Consider the following 20,474-nt stretch of genomic DNA (forward strand, 5'->3'; position numbering starts at 1 on the left):
ATTAAAATGTTGTATATAAAATGTGAGTGAACGAAAAAGATGGAGGTGAGAGGAGAATATAAGACAACCATCACCGCTCGCACCACTACCAACTTTACCATCACTAATATAACCAGCATCACTACCTCCGCCACCAACATCACTACTACTACAATCGCCACCCTACAACTACTATCTCCACCATTACTCTATCTCTATTACTACTACTACTACTACTACTACCACTATTACAACTATTACTACTACCTGTAGCAGAAAACAGCAACAACCGACTAATCGCATGCAGGAACGTCACGACGATATTATTAAGGCGAGGTTTTTCCGTCTGTGTACTTTCAGTAATAGCAGCAGCAGTCAGCAGTAGCGTAACCCCCCAGGATTCTTGTAGCAGCGACGTTACGAGCCTGTATAATTATTGTTGGACGTAGTCTGTTGAGTGGTGTTTAGTTTTTTTTTTTAAACTTTCGCCCATTGTTTTTAGATTGGGAATATTGTCATTTTTCTTCACTGTAGTTAGAAAAAAAAAAAAACGATATATATTCACCACCATCATAACCTACACCGACTGTAACCCTTTAAAAATACATCTTGATTTTTCTATCGTTCTTGTCCCTTGTTTCTTCTAAGTGACAGAATGGGATTCGAAGTGTGTGGACCTAATGAGGTGATGGTCATCTCAGGTATGTAGTCTTTTATCTTTTCTCTTTTTCATTCTGTTTCTCACCTTGTTTTTTTCTCTTTCCACCCCGACTTGTTTTCTTGTTCCCTCCCGACTTCAAGCACTCTCTCTCTCCCTCTCTTTCTATTCTATCTACCCTTCAAGCTCTCTGTTCCCTTTCTCCTCTCTAATTTGTTTCATCTCTCTTCACCTAGTTTTTCTATTCCCCTTTTCTTTCTCCACTCCATGTTTTCTGTCTCTCTTTTCTAAAAGCTCTCTGTTCTCTCTTTTACTCTCACCTATTTTTCTCCCCCCCCCATTTCTCCCTGTCATTCATTTACACCCAACACACACACACACACACACACACAAAACCATTCTTCCCTCAAAACATCAACAGTAAAATTGATTAAAATTGGTTCAGCTTTTGCGATATCAATACAATAACAATAGCAACACTAACAGTAGCAGCAGCAGTAGCAACAGTAGTAGTATTGCTTTCTCACAAATTAGTAATTACTATAATGTATTAGTAGTTGTTGTAATTCAAGTACTGTCAATAGGTAGTTGCAGCAACAGTAGTGGTAGTTCAATTTGTGGTTTAATCCCAGGTTGGCCATTATCAAGCAGGCCTATAGTCAAAAGTGTTCCAACCGTGACAATCTCGTTTATTTTTCTACAACTATACTGCATCAAAAAACTATGTCATCTTCTGTGTCCTTCATTTAGGGTATGCTTTGGGGGGAGATTTCTGACAGATTCATGACCCCCTTGTTGATAGTTTAAGTTGTTTAGCTCCCCAGGTCAGCACTGCTAAAAAAAAAAAACAGACATACCCATTTAGGTCGTTCCAATTGTTACCAACCCATTTTTATTCATACAGTATATCTAGGACCGACATACCCAAGATGTCCTTATCTTTTTTTTTTTTAAGACGACTGCGAGAGGTTTGTTTGTTAATTGCTAAAGTTCATTCGACCACGTAGAGGTTAACTCGTTATTTTGTGTGCAGTTTTAGAAATGAATTAGTAGAAGTAGTAATTTTCCATTGAAAATCCCTTCTCTATTGATAACATATACAGTTGCGGTAGTTATTGTGATTATGTTTGTAGTAGTAAGTGGTTTTCTTCACACACCCACTGCAAATTTTTTCGTGATTGAAAAAAAATTATATATTAGAATTTCGTTCTTCTCAGTTTCAAATTGATGGTCGAAAAGTGTTCTTGCTGTTACCATCTCATTATTATTATTATTTGTAAATATGGGACGCCATTATCCTATATGTCCTTTTAAAAAGATAGGGTGAGGCTTGAGGGACATTTGATTGCTTTTTCTTTTATATTTTTGCATTTTTTTAAGCAGATCTACCGATCCTGTTTGTAGCAGCTATGATGTTGGCTCAGTTACAGAAGGGAGGTTGCTTTCCATTCCTTATAAAGGTCATTAAAATTAGATAGCAGTAACATAGAAATTGTTCAATCTGATTATAAACTTCTTTTTCGAAACGAAAACAAATGGGTGGAGGTCTTACGTAAGTTGGATTTTCTCCGTTTTGACGGGAATTTTTCAAATCTTTTTTTTTCTTCACTACTCACTCCAAAATGATGGGCGCCAACCGACGCCAAAGTAAAGAATTCGTTCAGGTTGTTTATTTTGTTAATGTTTCTGTATATATTTAAGAAATATATATATTGAGAAAGGTGCAAACTGATTTGAACTTCTGGTAGCAAAAAAAAAAATAATAATAAAATGGTAACGGATGCTTGTAAACGATTGTTTTGTTATTGTTTTCCCCCTTAATTAATCGAATTATTGTTGAATAAAAGGTACTAAAAAGATAATTCCGTCATGCTACAAATAAAATTAAGATCTCCCCTAATGCTTTACCAGACGTATAAAGAGTTTAATACGTTAATCGTAAGCTGACTGGGTACCTTTAAGGTTATAACCAATATCTACTGACATAACATAACGAGAATCCTTTACATGGGCGCTAACCTGCTAGAATTAGCAGCCAGATTTACTCCAAATCACACCCTGTTCTCTTTAACTCACAGGCACATCACAAAGGACATTAATCTAAAAAAACAGTCTTGATGATTGTACATGTATCTGCCTGATTAATGCGCTGACCTGGGACTGACAAATTAACAATTAGATGGCCTGAATTTCAGCAGCAATTTCACTGTTTTTCTGTTCTGCTTTTCATAATTTTTAGAAATTAGACAAAACATTAAAAGCTACCAACCATATTTTTCATTTAATCCGTATTTTATTGCAGACACATACTCTCTCTCTCTCTCTCACTCTCTCTCTCTCTCTCTCTCTCTCTCTCTCTCTCTCTCTCTCTCTCTCTCTCTCATATGGAGTTGTACAATTTGCACTATTAAATCCTATAAATATACCTTCCCCAATCATTGTCGCAGTCATCATTTCTGGCGTTTCTGCATCGTTTACTTCATACCTGAAGCTCAATATTCTCGATTTGTCGCTTTTTTGTCCCGGGAAACTCTGGCTGAGCAGACCTATGATCAAAAATGTGTTAACTCTGACCATCTCCTCCTCCTTTTGAACTTCTCGTATCTAAAACTACATTATCTATCGTCTCTCTCTCTTTAAGATGGTAGGGCAGGGTATGAATGTATGACTGCTATTTCTAGCAGCTGGTCGAACGAGACCATCTAATGCTTCCCTCTATGGCGTTCTGTTTTTTATGGCTTGCATCACCCTCACCCCCGATAACGTGCTTTTGGTTTTTTAACTACACTCTAATGTATTTATGGTAAGTTGAGCGTTGATGGTTATGACGTCAAGTAGAAGCTAGCCCTGCCTGATGAAATCTTGCATTTCATCATATAACAATAATACGAGGCTTCCCGTGAAGTTTCATTAAGAAGACTCGGTGTTAATTTGCTGTATGTAGTAATGTAATTTTATGTTCCTTGTTCCAATTCCGCTTTGGTCAACCTATTTTTCTTCCTTCTGGGGTCAGTTAACAAACCAGTCATGTATTGTAGCCGATCTAATCGATTATTCCTTTCAGCATTTCTAGTCTTGAGCCTTTTTTGGAAACGATTATTTTATTAGGGAGCTAGCCCTGAAAGTTGGGACGTATATCATCTCCGAGTGACTATCGTGTTTTGGCCCTTTTTTTCTTTTTTTCCTTCTGATCAAGGCTCTTTGGGGTTTTTTTTTTCTAAGAGATGCATTCAGTTTATCAGATGGCTCATTTACTCTTTCAACACACCCGGTACAGAAGACAGTTTAACGTGGGTGACAATGCGCAGACACACCGCTGACGCTGCAGCATCTGCAGAAATTCCTAAACGTTAAAGTGTGGTCGCTGTTTGTGATGCATATTTTCCTCTTCGTTTATTTGTCGGAGTCGCAAGCCTGGGTCAAGGACGAAGATTTGAACCCCTTACAACTAGGCGCTCAGTTTTCTAACAATCGGACAGTTTGGTCGGTTAGTACATCAGCTCTTGCATTCTGTTGAGGGTTGGTAGTGGGCAAGAACGATGGCATTCACGGAGAAACTCTGGACGTTGATGAGGATGAACTAAACAGCCTATTTCAAAAGATTTTCAGCTGTAGGGAGCTTCGAAGAGTTAATGAGGTGGGTTTATTTGAAACTGATCTACATCCTAGCATTATAGTGGCATAGCTTGGGATTTGCAAATTGATCAGGGCAACCACTTTAGTTTGCTGTAGTTAAAGGTGTGTTAAAGAGGAGGCCAATTTGGCTACTGCACAAGGTAGCTAAAACCCACTTAACATGACTGTGATATTGCTAACCTATGGAGTTACTGGGAACACCATTTGTTGCATGTAGTGTATATCCACTTATAATCCAAGTCCTTCGAGATCATAACCTGTCATTTTCCATTTGTTGAAAAGTATCTCCTTTCAGTCCTTTCGACCTTGTCCACTATATTGGGAGAAACTTTGCCAGAATTTTAGAGGAGCTATCATTACCTCAAGGAAAATGAAAAGGATATCGTATTGGAGGTAGGGTGCAAAAATGTGAAAATTTGGGATTTTGTGAGGAAAGTTCTCTCGGAATTCTTTCCCTTTGTATGAAAGACATGAATAATAATAAATAAGCATCAAAATGAAGGGAGAAAATACCCAATGTCATGACCTTTTCCTTTGCCATGTGGAAGCAATAGCTAATCTCAAACTCCTCCAAAACTTTCTCCATATAGTGGGCAAGGTCAAAAGCTCCAAAGGCAGACACTTTCCTCTTTGACTAAGTTCTCATCAACTTATTCAAGTTCCAGCTGGAGAGGAAGTTGAGGGAAGTGCTACCCTCTTTAAATTTGCTGAAAAGCAAGTGAGAGTAAGTATAAGCCTACCCTTAACATGCACCCTATAAGCTGGAGAAACCACTGGACAAGGACACTTTACTTTGTTAGTTAAGGTAATACAAGATCTGTGGATTTCCTTGACTAGCTCTAAAAGAAATGCCAGGCAATATTTACTTAGCTCTTTTTATCATCTGAGTTCAAATACTGCCAAGGTCATCCTTGCTTTCATCATTTGGGTGGGGGTGGAGGTGTCAATAAAATAAAGTACCAGTGAAGTACAAGTGCCAGTATAATTGACTAACTGCCCTTTACTCATAAACACACCCTCACACCAAAATTAGAAACAGGATTGGCAGATTTAATTTAGTGGTTACATCATTTTTTGAGTTCAAGTCCAGCCAGAGCTGTTTTTTATTTTTTTCTAGGGTACTAGTCAACAGTTCATCCATTTATTTGCAGTATTAAGTCTTGGAAGGTTTGTGCATATTTATTTTAGGAGGGTTTGTTGATTAACTCAAGGTCAACCAAGATCAAGAAGACCTATGATCAAATGCTTTCCAATTGTGACTAAGCAGTCTTCTTTCTAAACACATTCTATCTCTAAGACTAATATTATTTCTAAGTTTAGTGTCAAGAAAATATTTATTGTCTTCTATTTTTTTCTAATGAGAGTGGATTTAAGTGTTGTTTCTAGTGAGCCTATCAATCACATAGAAAGAATGGTAACCCTTTGCACAGATGATATTTTATCTGTCAAATAATCCACTGAAGCATTAAAAGTTTAAACCTTATGATCAAAACAGTAATTTAATATGAATTACATATATCACTTGACCCATGCAAGCATGGAAAATGGTAATGAATGCATAGAATGAGTCATTATCTTTCTCAGTACAGATTCCTCCTCACAGGTTCTTACACACTTGCAATTTTCCCCTAGTGCTAAAAAGATTCCCTATGCCTGACCTAAGGGTTCCATCAGTGAACCACAACTGGTGTTGGTTTACTTACATCCCCATAACTTAGCAGTTTGGTTCAGCAAAAGAGACTGATAGAATAAGTACCAGACTTTAAAAGATAAGTATTGAGCTTGATTTGGTTTGCTAAATTCTTCAAAGTGATCCCCCAGCAAGGCTGTAGTCCAATGACTGATACACATAAAAAATAAAGCATGCATTTGTAGATATATAAAAAACACACACACACACACATGCACGCGCACACACTACCATAGTACTTGTAAAACATGACTGTTTGAGGATGCAATATATTATGCAAGCAATGTGCATGAAAAGTTAGACAGTGATATTAGCTTATACAGATATAGAGCTAAGCTGATGGTAAACATAAGAGTAATTAGATATCAATGTATGGGTGTAAAGTCACTTAGTAAAGTGAACTCAGTCTGTACTTTTCCACAAACACATATTTACTACCTTTTTCCCTGTTTCTAGTTTCATTGTAGGTGTGTGCCACATACACACCCACAGTCAATCCAGCTATCTTTCTCATTGTATTTAAGTGCGTCTTATTTACAATTGTGACATCTGTTAACAATTATTTGATAACTTCTAAAGTACAGGCACAAGGATTGTCAATTTCACATTATCACCAGATTTGGCAGTATAAGGTCACACACACACACACATGCTTGTGTCGTAAGAAGTTTGGTTCCAAACCACATGGTTCTGGGTTTAGTCCCACTACATGGCATCTTGGACAAATGTCTTCTATAGCCTTGAGCTAACCAAATCCTTGTGAATGGATTTGATAGACAAGTGTCTTCTATAGCCTTGGGCTAACCGAATCCTTGTGAATGGATTTGATAGAAACCCCATTATGAGTGCGTGTGTGTATGTATGTATATAGCTTTGTTTCTCCCCTACCACTGCTTGACAACCAATGTTGGTGTGTTTACATCTACAGGCTTAAGGAAAAAGTACTGAGATTGGTTCATTCAAGTAAAATTCTTCAGGGGTGTGCCCCAGCATAGCTACAGTCTAATGGCTGAAACAAGTGAAAGATATGCACACACACTCACACCCACCCACTCACTCATGCATATACTCTCCAATACTTACATTTGTCTCACATCCTGATTACAAAAGCCATTAAATGAGACAGTGAGGACTACTTGTATATCTCTTTCAGATATCTTCTTAGTATTGATTATTCTATTACTTGAAATACATTCATACTATAATTATTGATACTGTTAAATTGTTTTAGTAAATATAGCTTTTGTATATGTGTGTCTGTGTTATAACATTTTTTTTTTATGTATAAACTTGGAGCTAAGTGAATATGTATTTATACACAGATCTGTGCTTGTGCAAACACTTATTGCAATTTACTGCTTATGTATTGTTACAGTTAATTCAAAACATAATTTTATTTATCTAACAAGATTTTAAACTTTAATTAGGGCCGGTACATTTGCAGTGGTAGTGATTAAGCCATCTGCTTCATGCTCTACACATCTAAGTTCAAACTCCCGAAATCCTAGTAAGATGGTGAATTAGCTGACGCATAAGTCTCCTACAAAATACTTGAGTTATTTAGTTACAACCGTTTATGTTCTAATTTCAAATCCTGTCAATGTCGGTTTTGCCTTTCATCTTCTGAGGGTCAATAAGTTAAAGTATCAAGCAAGTAGAAGAGCCAATTCATAGAGAGCATCCTAGATGTTAATGAAACTAATGACATAAAGGACTGGGTTTTTTTTTCTATTTTTTATCTACGTTTTGATATTGAAAAAAAAAAGTACTACTGGTGTGTATGTGTGTATATATAAATATATAATATCACAGTATTGACCAGACTATCAGATGTTGTTATACCTCGCTGGTCTCAACGTGCTTCTCATTGTTTTATCTTCTGAATGATGCCAGCCCACTGGCTTGGTGAGCAGACAAACATTCCCCCTAATTGGAAGGTTATTCCATTCCAGGGTTACCCATTTACGGCTGAGTAGACTGCAGCAACATGAAATAAAGTGCTTTACTCAAGAACACAATGTGACACCCGGTTCAGGAATTGAACCCATGATCTAGCAATCATGAGTGCAGTACTCCAACCACTGAACCACGCGACTTCATACACGCATATAATCATTTAGCATCTGTATTCCGAGAAAATTTAAAACTTGAAAAGCAAAGGGATTAGTTACTTATATAACATTATTTCTCTAAGATGTGTGAATGTCATAATGTATCCTTCTTGAGAATATGACTTGACATGCATTGGAGATGTATAGTGGTTGGATCATCTGCAGCAATGAATCTACTCAGCAATTTTTTTCTCTTTACTGTATGTATGTGTATATCTATTAACATGTGTACATGCACACGTGTGTGTGTGTATATATATATATATATATACACACACACACACAACTGGCACTCCGTTACTTATGATGACTAGGATTTCAGTTGATCTGATCAACAGAACACCCTGTTCATGAAATCATGCAAGTGGTTGATCACTCCATAGACACATGCACCCTTAAGTAGTTCGCAGAGATATTTAGCATTGTGACAAGGCTGACACTTTGAAATACAGTTACTACTCATTTTTTCCAGCTGAGTGGACTGGACCAACATGAAATAAAGTGTCTTGCTCAAGGACATAATGTGTCGCTGGGAATTGAGCTCACGACCTTACAATTGTGAGCTGATTACCCTAACCACTAAACCATGCGCCTTCATAGAAACAGGAGTTGTTGCTGGCAGTGACTTTGAAGTTTCATCCTGCTTAGCCTTCGTCAAACAGTCCACTGAAGGCTAAGTAGACCACAACTTCGAAATCACTGTCAACAATTATTCTCATAAAGGAATAATAAATATGTACTCTAAAAAACAATATCGATTCATCCTTCAGTTTGATGTAAAATATTTATTGCAACTCAACATAAAAACAAACCTTTATTTATATTTATATATTTGACAAAAGAAAAAAAAATGAACATCCTGAAATACAATCTGTGTATGCATGTGTGTCTTCATATCTATATTTGTACCCCACCACCGCTTGACAACTGGTGTCAGTGTGTGTTTATGTCCCTATAACTTAGCCGTTTGACAAGAAACCAACAAAATAAATACCAGGCTTTAAAAATTTTTTTTAAATGAAGTACTGAGGTTGATCCATTTGACTAAAATTCTTTGAGGCAGTGCTCCAGCATGGCTGCAGTCTAATGACTGAAACAAGTAAAAGCTTTATAATCTATATATTAGATTTATAGACATTTAGTTATTTATAAATATGTACAGTGTATGTGTGTGTATATATATATATATATATACACACACACACACACACTAAATTGAAGGATAAAGATGTATACAGAGAGAGAGATGAACGATAGGCATTTGACAATGCTTACATAAATGCTTGTGGTGCTTTAATGCACAAAAAAAAAAGGGCAGGCAACCTGAGAGTAGTGGCAGAAGAGATAGGATTATAGTCAATTAAATAATACTAGTTGAATTGATAAACCAACTATTCCCTTATCACTAAAATGTGTGTTCTTGTGTCACAATGATAGAATTTCCAATGTAGTTGTTTTTTTTTTCATTTTTAAGTGTATGAGAACACTAGCTTCATTTGTATGTGTGTAATAAAGCAAGGGAGATGAAATGTATATTCAGCATTCACTAGCCATGATGCTGGTAGTGTGTAACACAGCTGTCGCCTTGTTGGCGCCTTGCACAACATTCCCTTCTACAGATTGCAGCATTGAATCATAACTCTGTTGCAGTCTATCACCCCCACCAATTTATTTTATTCTTCTTTCTCTCTCTCTTTCTCTCTCTTTCTTTCTCTCTTTCTCTTTCTCTCTCTTTCTCTCTCTCTCTCTCTCTCTCTAACGACAGTACTGTTCATTGTTGCCAATTCTTTTTATTTGATTTCATTGTTCTTTCTTTTTTGTTAACAATTATAATTATCATCTTTACTCCCACATCTCTCTCTCTCTCTCTCTCTCCAAATATTTATATAGTAAATATTTTGCATGCATAAGACAAATATATATTAATGACTTTATATATACGTATACAGATATACGCTGACAAGCGTATCTATATACATATACACAAACGCATACACACATATATGTATACAGATATACGCTGACATGCATATCTATATACATATACACAAACGCATACAAACATATATGTATACAGATATACACTGACAAGCATATCTATATACATATACACATTATACTTGGCTAGATATTTAACCAATTGACTAACAATAAAGAAGTGATATTGAACCAGTACACATGTTTATCATTGGCATAATGACCCTCCCAGGAGACCACAAGAAATATATTATTTACAAAATGCAGGAAACGAATTTGATATTTTATGTTTTATAAAACATTCCACAGATTTCAGTAAATTAATTGCTATATATACGAGGGTGAGTCAGAAAGTAATGCCATTTTGTTTAGGAAAGGTATAATTACCAACACAGGAACATGTATCATACATCAAAAAGAAGTTGGTCCTCTGTGGATCACATCCCTACTTCTCAACATAGTCACCGTTTCTCTCAATAGCAATGTTCCACCTTCGATTGAGAGCATGTATCCCTGCCCCATCCCTGGACTATCATTTTTACTGGACTATCATCTTTTCAGCCCCGTGAAGGAGGATTTGAGTGGCAAACATTCCAGTGACGAGGAAGTGAAAACTGTAGTGAAGAGGTGGTTCAAACAACAGTCAACAGAATTTTACGGGGTAGGGATGCATGCTCTCATTTGAAGGTGGAACATTGCTATTGAGAGAAACGGTGACTGTTGAGAAGTAGGGATGTGATCTACAGAGGACCAGCTTCATTTTGATGTATGATACATGTTCCTTTTTTTTGTAATTATACTTGTCCTAAACAAAATGGCATTACTTTTTAACTTACCCTCGTGTGTGTGTGTGTGTGTGTGTATATATATATATATATATATATATATATATATATATATATATATATATTTGTATACACACACACACACACACACACACACACACACACACACACACATAGTGAGGATGCATGGCTTAGTGGTTAGGGTATTGCACTCGTAATCTAGCAATTATGATTTCAATTCCTAGACTGGCTGGTGCATTGTGTTCTTGAGCAAAACACTTCATCTTGTGTTGTTCTGTGATCACTTTGACACCTGATGCATGGTACACGGTGCACTTGTTCAGACAACATCGATCTGTGTGCTGCATAAACATTTGATCACTATAAACAAATCATTTGTGTAGGTCATTCAGCAAAAGCTAAATGCTCATACATCGTCTTTGATAAGAGAGTCCAGTTTATAGGGCAAGTAGGGGTTTGCACAAGGGTAGTAAACTGGCAGTTGTTAGAGCATCAGGCCTTGTAGTTTGTGTTCTGACTTTAAATCCCTACAAAGTCAACTTTGCCTTTCATCCTTTCAGGATCATAAAAATGATTTTTTTTTTTTAAAGTACCAATCCACCACTGTCAATTGGCAAAACTGTACAAACATCAGACTGGATGCCTGGCAATATTTATTCCTGCTCTTTGTGTTCTGAGTCCAACACCTTCTATGGCCTTTCTTGGATGATAAACTTAACTGATCGGTTTAAAACCACCACCTGGCACCTTCGGTGCTCTTAGCTCAGTTCACTCTACTGCATGTGTTTGGGCCAGGTTTCCAGTTTGGAGATACCTTTCCTCCTTCCATTCTTTACCAGAGGAATGTAATGGGTCATAGGCACCACCTCCTTAAATAAAAAAAAAAAAGACAAAAAAAAATAGGATTCTATATTGAAGAGTAAATCTCTTTATTTATGTAGAAAGCTATATGTGACTCAAGGTCAGATTTTCTTGTTTTATGAATCACAAAACACTTAGACCTTGAGCTACTTATGTAGCTTTACATCTTCCAAATGAATAATTGAATTTCTTTGTTTCATTATACACACTGAGATCAAAACAGCTGTTAGAAATATGCATGAAAGGTGAATTTTAAATATGCATATATAATAGGTGGAGGCATAGTAAGAAGTTTGCTTCCCAAATACAATCCCACTGCCTGACACTTTGAGCAAGTGTCTTTTACTATAGCTGTGGACCAACCAAACCCTTGTGAGTGGATTTGATAGATGGAAACTGAAAGAAACCTTTTGTTTGTGCTTGTATCTCTTTGTCTTGACGTCGTATGATAGTTGTAAATGTGTGTCACTGTCATATAAGCAGTCATTCAATACCAATATTCTTTGAGAACATGTCTGGGGAAATATCTTGCTTGGAAATGGGTGGGGAGTTGGCAACAGAAGGGCATCTGGCTCTAGAAAATCTGCCTCAAATAAATTCCATCTGACCCATGCAAGCATGGAAAAGTGGATATTAAATGATATGGCTGTGTGGTAAGTAGCTTGCTTACCAACCACATGGTTCTAGGTTCAGTCCCACTGCATGGCACCTTGGGCAAGTGTCTTCTACTATGGTCTTGGGCTGACCAAAACATTGTGAGTAGATCTGGTAAACAGAAACTGAAAGAAGCTCGTTGTGTGTGTGTCTGTGTTTGTCCCCACCACCATCGCTTGACAACCGGTGTTAGTGTGTTTGTGTCCCCGTAACTTAGCGGTTCAGCAAAAGAGACAGATAAAATAAGTACTAGACTTACAAAGAACAAGTTCTGGGGGTCAGTTTGTTTGACTAAAGGCAGTGCACCAGCATGGCTGCAGTCAAATGACTGAAACAAAAGAATATATAACGTATGAAGTTATATTTTCCAAGGATGTGGTCTCTAGAAGACAATCATTTGACAAATTTATTGTATAAGATAAATTTGTAGCATACTCTTTCTAAAGCAATTTTTTTCCTTTGAACAACTGATATCAAATGAATGACTAAAGTACTTATAGAATAGCAAGAGGTTTAATATTTATTTCATGAAGGCAGCGAGGTGGCAGAAACATTAGCACGCCGGTATTTCATCAGTCTTTACATTCTGAGTTCAAATTCTGATGAGGTCGACTTTGCCTTTCATACTTTCTGGGTCGATAAATTAAGTACCGGCTGCATACTGGGGTCGATCTAATCGATTGGTCCCCTCCCCAAAAATTTCGGGCTTTGTGCCTAGAGTAGGAAAGAATATTTATTTCATGTGCTTGTGTGATAGATATGACACTCTATTTGACCTTGTGAGTGATCAGGACTATTGAATTCAGGAGCCCAAGGGGAAAAGTGTTTATGCTGCATATGTTTTTCTCTCAGGAGCAAAGGTTCAATTGCTAATTGCAAGAATTGAAACCATGTTTGAGATTCAGGCAGATGGAGCTCAGTGACTGTTCCATACATACTCCGCATAAGACTGTGTGTATGTGTGTTTCAGCCCTTTGCTGTGTGCTACAGTTTGACAATTAAGTAGTACATGTGTGCACACATATGCATGCATGTGTATGTATGTGCGTGTGTGTAATATGTGCAAGCATAGCTGTGTAGTAAGAAATTTGCTTCCTAACCATGTGGTTCCGGGTTCAGTCATAATGCATGACACCTTGAACAAGTATCCTCTACTGCAGCTCCTGACTAACAAGAGTGGATTTGGTTGATGGAAACTGAATGAAACCTGTTGATTACATATATTTACGTATGTATTACTGTCTCTTTGACATTGCATGATAGTTGTGAGTGAGACTTTCATACAAGGAGTCTTTTATTTCTAGTGCTCTGTGAAAATATTTCAGGTCATGAAGAAATATTACCTTACTTGAAAGCAGGTGAGGATTGGCAACAGGAAGGGCACCTAACAATAGAAAATCTGCCTGAACAATATTCTGTCCAATTTGTGTGAGCATGGGAAAAATGGATGTTAAAAAAAATCACAAAGTTGGAAAACATAGAAATGATATATATATTCATACATATATATGATGAGCTTCTTTCCAGCTTGCTTCTACTAAACCCTCTCAACAAGAGTTAACATAAGGCTATAGCAGAAGACACTTGCCCAAAGTGCCATGCACTGGCACTGAACCCAAAACCATGTTGTTAAGGAGCAAACTTCTTAATCACACAGCCTTTCCTACATATTATATATATAAATATTTATGCTTCTGCTCAAGTTTCATTCACTGCACCTAAAAGATTATTGTAGAACTTGAAACTTGAGCTATGACGTAACTGTGTGATAACAGTAGCTGTATTTGAGAAAGATTAGAAAAAAACACTCTTCCCGCAACTAAGACATCACATTATATTATAAATATTCTATTTTCTGCTGCACTAGTTAGAATATATAAATCAATGTTACAATTTATACACCAACATGAGTTAAATAGTATACTAGTATGCTACACATTTTTGTAATTGGTTGTGATGCCACACCTTTATATGCCTGTATGCGTATGTAGTTTACCGAATTAACATGTTTTACAAGATTATATAAATGACTACAGTTAACTTCTTCATTTGCTATTAAATTAGGATGCCTTTACATGGTCATTCAACCTGCTAGAAATAGCAGTTGAAATCTCTTAAACAACACAATATTCTTCAAAAGTAGGACACATTAGATGATATTAGCCTAGATACCCACATAGGTTGGAACGTCTTATAGGTCTGCTTAGTAAGGGTTGACTGGAGGCTAAAATAACCACCTTTTCTTATTTATCACTCTTGTTCTTCTGATGCTGATTTCTTTGTTTGATGGAAAGACTGCACTTTGTATGGAGATTTGTATATATATATAGTTTTAATTCATCTCAACAGACATTTGGAACTCAATAGTGGGTAGTGAATTAAAAACCTAAAGAGTTCAACACTACCGTTTATCATTCCACAGTTCTGGTAATAACGATGATAATTTCTAACATTAGCACAAAGCCAGAAATCTGTTGGGCAGGATTAGTCAATGCAATCAATATTTGATTGGTATCAAGCCAATGAAATAGCAGAATTGTTAGCATGCTGGGCAAAATGTTTAGCAGGATTTTGTTCATCTTTACATTTTTAGTTCAAATTCCACCGAGGTCATCTTTGCTTTTTATCCTTCCAGAGTCAATAAAATAAGTACCAGCTGAACTCTGATGTCCATGTAATCACCTTAAACCCCACCACCCCGAAATTGCTGGTCTTGTGCCAAGATTTGAAACCAATATTTTATTAGTACTTTATTGACCCTGGAAGGTCTGGATGGGATTTGAACTCGAAACAATAAGTGCTCTAACTTCATACTGTAAAACATTTCTAACATTGATAAAAATCCAGGAATACATAATAAGGTAAGTTTTAGACAACTTAATATAAATGAGGAAAGTTTTAGATAACTTAATTGATTTCATTACATGGTTGGTTGCTATTTTAATTAGCCCTTGGAGTGATAAATGGTATGAACACTATGTAAAGTGATGAGAGTAAAAAAGATAGAGCACTTAGTCCAGAAACCTTGCAATCTATGCCCTCCAACTGATGACAGTAGGGTAGTGAATTGGCAGTCATTAGAGCATTGGTAATATTCCTTGAGGTACTTGTTTTAGTTTTCTGTACTCCAAGTTCAAATCATGCCAAGGTCAACTTTGCCTTTTGTCTTTTTATGAGGCCAATAAAGTACCAATCAAGTACTGGGATCTATTCTCCAAATCTTCTGTATTGCCCTTGGTGAAGGGCAACAGAATCTCTTTCTCTCAAAATGAATAAGGGGTGAGTGAAAAGCTTATGACCTCATCTTCTACAGAAACAAATGATATGCTGCAGGAACTATTAAAGGATGGACTGATGTGCAGTTGAGCTTAGAAAAGAAATAAAGAAGACTGATAATGATAATATTAGTAATAATAAACTTACACAGGATTTGGCTTAAATCATGCCTAACATATTCGTATTAATAATTTCTAACTTAGGACTAAGGTTACAAATACATAGTCAACTGAACTGATCCAAGCACACCACTGGTACTAATTTAATATAATCAAGCCTCACAGAATTTGAACTGAGAACATAGAGCAGAGTCATTTCTAACATTTGGGCAAATTCAGAAATGTATACAAGAGGATTTAGTCATCTTAGTTGATTTCAGTACATGGTTAGTATCTGTTTTAATTAACCTTGTGATGATTCTTAGTCAACCCCAACTGGATTTGTACTCAATGTAAAGATATGTAAGTAAATAGCATATTTAGTCTGATTCCTTAGCATTTATAGCACCCTGTTGATGACATAAGACAGTGAACTGACAGTCACCGGAGCATTGGTTTGCATTCAGCAAGATGTTAACGCTTTGGACAAGATACATTATGATTATGCGTTCAGATCTTTGCATCCTGAGCTCAAATTCTGTCCAGGTGCCAGTAGCATTGGATTACCCTGTACAATTGGCCAGCATCAACATGTAGGTCTATAAGCAGCATAGCTGAGCAGGCAAAGAGCATATTGAAGTTTTCATTCTCCAGTGAACCTAACTAGATTTAGCGTGTTGCTCTGAGTCGAAAGTTCAAATCTCACCATACCTGAATTTACTTTTACCATATTTCGCATTGTTGATTAATCAAATGCAAGTTGCATACTGAAATAGCCATGAACTATTCCAATTTATTCCTATTTTTGTATCACAAAGTTTGTCCTTAAAATCTAAAAATGTTCAGTGTGGAGAAAGAGATTGGTCGGTAAAGAGTGATGTCTTGTGTAAAATAATATTTCCAAAGATTGTCCACTTGTATTACATTCCTGTCAATAATGTCTAAGACCTTCATTTAGCTGCATTAGTCTTTTTCTTTGGCATCCAGTCACATGAAGCCAATGCTATTGAAAGGTATCAGACCTTTTCAATTAACCAAATAGATGCATATTTATTTTGAGCGGAATTGTTAGTCTGACAATATTCCTTGAGATATTTAATGGCAAGAACTTCTTTGTAACAAATCCACTCACAAGGCTCTAGCCAGCCCACGGCTATAGCAGAAGACCCTCAGATACCTGCTGACAATGCAGGTTCTCTGCATTGCAATGGATTTAGATGAGTTTACATGGGTTGATTGGAGTTTGAGGCAGATTTTCTACAGCGGGATGTCAATGACCCTTGCCTGCTTCCAAGCAAGGTAATATTACCCCATGGCCAGACGTGTTTTTACAGAATATTGGAAATGGATGGCACTGCTTGTATGACAGTAACACTCATTTACAACTATCATGTGATGTCAAGACAAGTCATACAAATATACTCACACTCATACTTATCCATCTATACCCTATGCACGTACACACAAGCTCTCGGTTTCTGTCTACTACCATATCTACTCACAAGGCTTTTGTCTGTCCAGGGTTATAGTAAAAGACACTTGGCAAAGATACCATGCAATGGAGCTAAACCAAAAACCGTGTGGTTAAAAAGCAAACTTCTCAACTACTCACTCATGCACACATCTAGATAATGCAAATGGTAGTGTGAGTGTATGCTGGCTATGATAAAGCAAATGTTAGTTGATATCATCAAGCTAACTAACCCAATTAACATGGTATTTCCAACTTCCAAGAGAGAAAATCACATGCTCTTGATAGTGAAGTGTTTTAGTCATAAACTCAACATAGTTTTAGTGACAAGGATAGTGGTTGTCTTGTATCTTGTCAAGCTAGGCTATCTATGCTCACAGTAATACTTACATAAGGTCCAACATAAACATTGGCCTGCAAATATTTTGAAAAAAATATACAACTATTTCTCACATTGGTGTAGGGCTACACAATTTTGAGGAAGGTACAGTTGATTTAATCAGTCACCATTTCCAGGCTGGTGTATATTTTATGGAACCCAAAAACAATGAAATGCAAAGTCTAGACTGTAGGGATTTTGGTATCAAGAAATAATATCTAGCTTTTGCATAAGGCTACAAAAGTAGATATTGATTTCAATATCAGTGCTTGAATGACTGGCTCTTTTTTTCTTTTGGCAAGCCAACAAAAGAACCTATATGCAGTCATTTAACATGCTAGAAATAACAACCAATTTCCCTCAAATTGCACTCTGCTATTTTCCAGTTGGAAGAATCCATTGGACAATGAACTTATAATACTTCGACCGTGCGAACCAAAGGAGATGGCGACGTAGACGGAAAAGGCTCCTTTTTACCATGTCACACGGTTGAACACAAAATAAGATATATAAGAGAGAAGGCTCATCGTGGGAGATACGAGCCATAGTACCAGTAAAAGAACTTAGGACAGACAACCGTTATTATTTATAATTAAGAGTAAGTTTATTAACATAGTGAAACTGATTGTGTCCGTGTGCATGCATGCGACATATATAAATAACACAGTAGATAAGTCAGGCCTTCGTGTACAAGAGAATGTATACAACAATGTGAAGTAACGGACAGTCGTATAAGCAATAGTGTGTGTACAATATGTGAGAGTACAAGTGTGCGTGTGAATGAGAGGAACACAGAACATAGAAAGAGTGTCTGTAACATAGACTACAAGTCTCAAACACTGAGAATGAGAAATACCAGTTCGTATTAGAGTTACACAAGGAGATAGAATGTTCATACACAGGAAGTTGTGGCCAAGTAGCAGAGCTGTGGTATCACAATATGTGTGTTGAGTGTCGAATGCTGTGACCGTTTACCTGATACAGAATATTCTCGCTGGTTAGTTCTGACTGTTGCTCGTGGTGGAAACAATCCACTCAAACAGGGTCGATATAAAACCGAGTGTGTTGATATTGGTGTGTACCTGGTGGTGGGGTTGCTGGCGCACGACATTGTAGTAGACAGTACATAGGTGGTGAAGACGTCGGCGCTGGAACTGGTTGTAGCTGTGTTCTGTATGTGTGGTCAGCGACCAGACCTGTGAGAGATATGGAATCGAAGACGACTACCGTTGTTGGATCGGGCTTATTTATAGGTGAAATAGGGCTCACCGGAAACAGAAAAACTATCTCACGTGACCTTATCTGAAAACCACGATTGGACGCAATCCACGCTTAGCAAGCAGAACATGGGGACAATTGCCGCGCAAATAAGAACCAATCAGGATGGTGGACAGAAGGGTCCAAGGCAGCCTAAGGCTAGATGTTAGCAGCTTCGTTATCATTTATGATTGAATGCCTGAGAGAGAGGTTTCACTACAAACTCAAAAAAGCTAGCAATCCTTTCATTATAGGCCTGCTTGATCAGGGCTGGCTTGGTGTTAAACAGCTGTAACAACTTAAACTATATATCATCATTTTAGTATTCACTTTTCCATGCTTGCATCAAACAGTTTGAGGTAAATTTTCTGTGGTCGAATGACCTTCAAGTTTCCAATCCATGTGTGTGTGTGTGTGTGTGCATGTGTGCGTTCAAACTGCAAATTAAGGGCTACTTGCTCGCAGAATCGTTACTTAGGGCATGAGAAAGGATACCTTGCAATATTTCTTCCAGTTATCTGTTCTGCCTGAATCAGAAATAATTATTTTCTACAAGTTACCTGATATTCCACATTTCACCTAACTCCCAAGATGTTTTGGCAACTTTTCTACCCGATGTTTTTAGTTTTGCTTCCTCACTTTTGGTGCATAAAAAAAAAAAAAGAATTTTTGGCAACACTAATTATTAATGTAGGAAGTAAAAATAGCGAGTAGATTTTTTTTTCTTGCCTTGACAGCATGAAGCTGATTTTTCAGCAAAGGCACATACTGATCATAACTGGGTGGGAATTTAAATTTGTGACGTTTATAAACTAGAGTCCTTCCCGTCTAACAAAACTGCTTGACATTTGGTATTATTATTGTTATGATAAATTGTTTTGTACTTACTTAAAAAATGATTAAGATAGGGAGGGGCTCGGTTGATTTAATTGAGCCCAACCCTGGAATGATGAAAGATAAACGACTGGAGTTGACACCCGGACGTAACCAAATTCAGAAAGGAATTTTGTCTGATGGTCGAATAGTTTGTAACGTTATGAAAGGCCACAAATCTCGAGAAGAGGATATTAGTCGATTAAATCAACCCTAGTCTTTGGTTGATATTTTATTTTATCGATCCGTGAAAAATGAAAGACAAAGTCTCTCTAGTGAAACCTGAAGGAACTTAATATCGCAAGACAATTTGTCTGCCATTCTGCCAGTCTGCTGCATTGATGACGAAGCCCTGACTTGATTGACATAAAATTACAAATCTTTAAGAGATGAGAAAACGAAATGAAGGTGTTGTAATGTTCATGCTTTATCAGAGACATTTGCCGTTTAATTCAAATGAAATGACCACAAATAACACTAAATAATGGTTTCCGAAAAGAAAAAGCACAAAATCTCAGTACGTTCTTTTTAGTTGGACATCAGTTAAGACAACTGATTTCTTTCATTTGCAAATGTTTTTGTAATAAGGTATTTATAAAATGGTAGGATACAACAATAAAATGTTTGCTATAGAATTAACAGATATAGCATTAGATAATTTGGATCTTTTTTAAAACGGGGGCCACATTTTTCATTAATGTTTTACGTAGTGTTTTTGGTACGGAAAGATTTTCAAACTTCGTATACT

General features: G+C 36.8%; 1 protein-coding gene across 5 annotated transcripts in view; it reads left to right on the plus strand.

The window, feature by feature from the left end:
* Nucleotides 1-287: 287 nt before the first annotated feature.
* LOC106877504 (flotillin-1) overlaps nt 288-20,474 on the plus strand; it is an 89,037-nt gene continuing 68,850 nt past the window's right edge. For 2 of the 5 annotated variants that reach the window (XM_052967216.1, XM_052967219.1), the window contains exon 1: nt 288-680. In XM_052967216.1, coding sequence (XP_052823176.1) covers nt 635-680 — 46 coding nt within the window. In that variant the 5' untranslated portion in view covers nt 288-634. Of the gene's footprint in view, nt 681-15,129; nt 15,234-20,474 lie in introns of those variants that run through there. The other 3 variants (XM_052967223.1, XM_052967227.1, XM_052967224.1) reach the window with 3 other exon arrangements.

Source organism: Octopus bimaculoides, chromosome 1 (genome assembly GCF_001194135.2).
Source record: "Octopus bimaculoides isolate UCB-OBI-ISO-001 chromosome 1, ASM119413v2, whole genome shotgun sequence".
Lineage (NCBI taxonomy): Eukaryota > Metazoa > Mollusca > Cephalopoda > Octopoda > Octopodidae > Octopus > Octopus bimaculoides.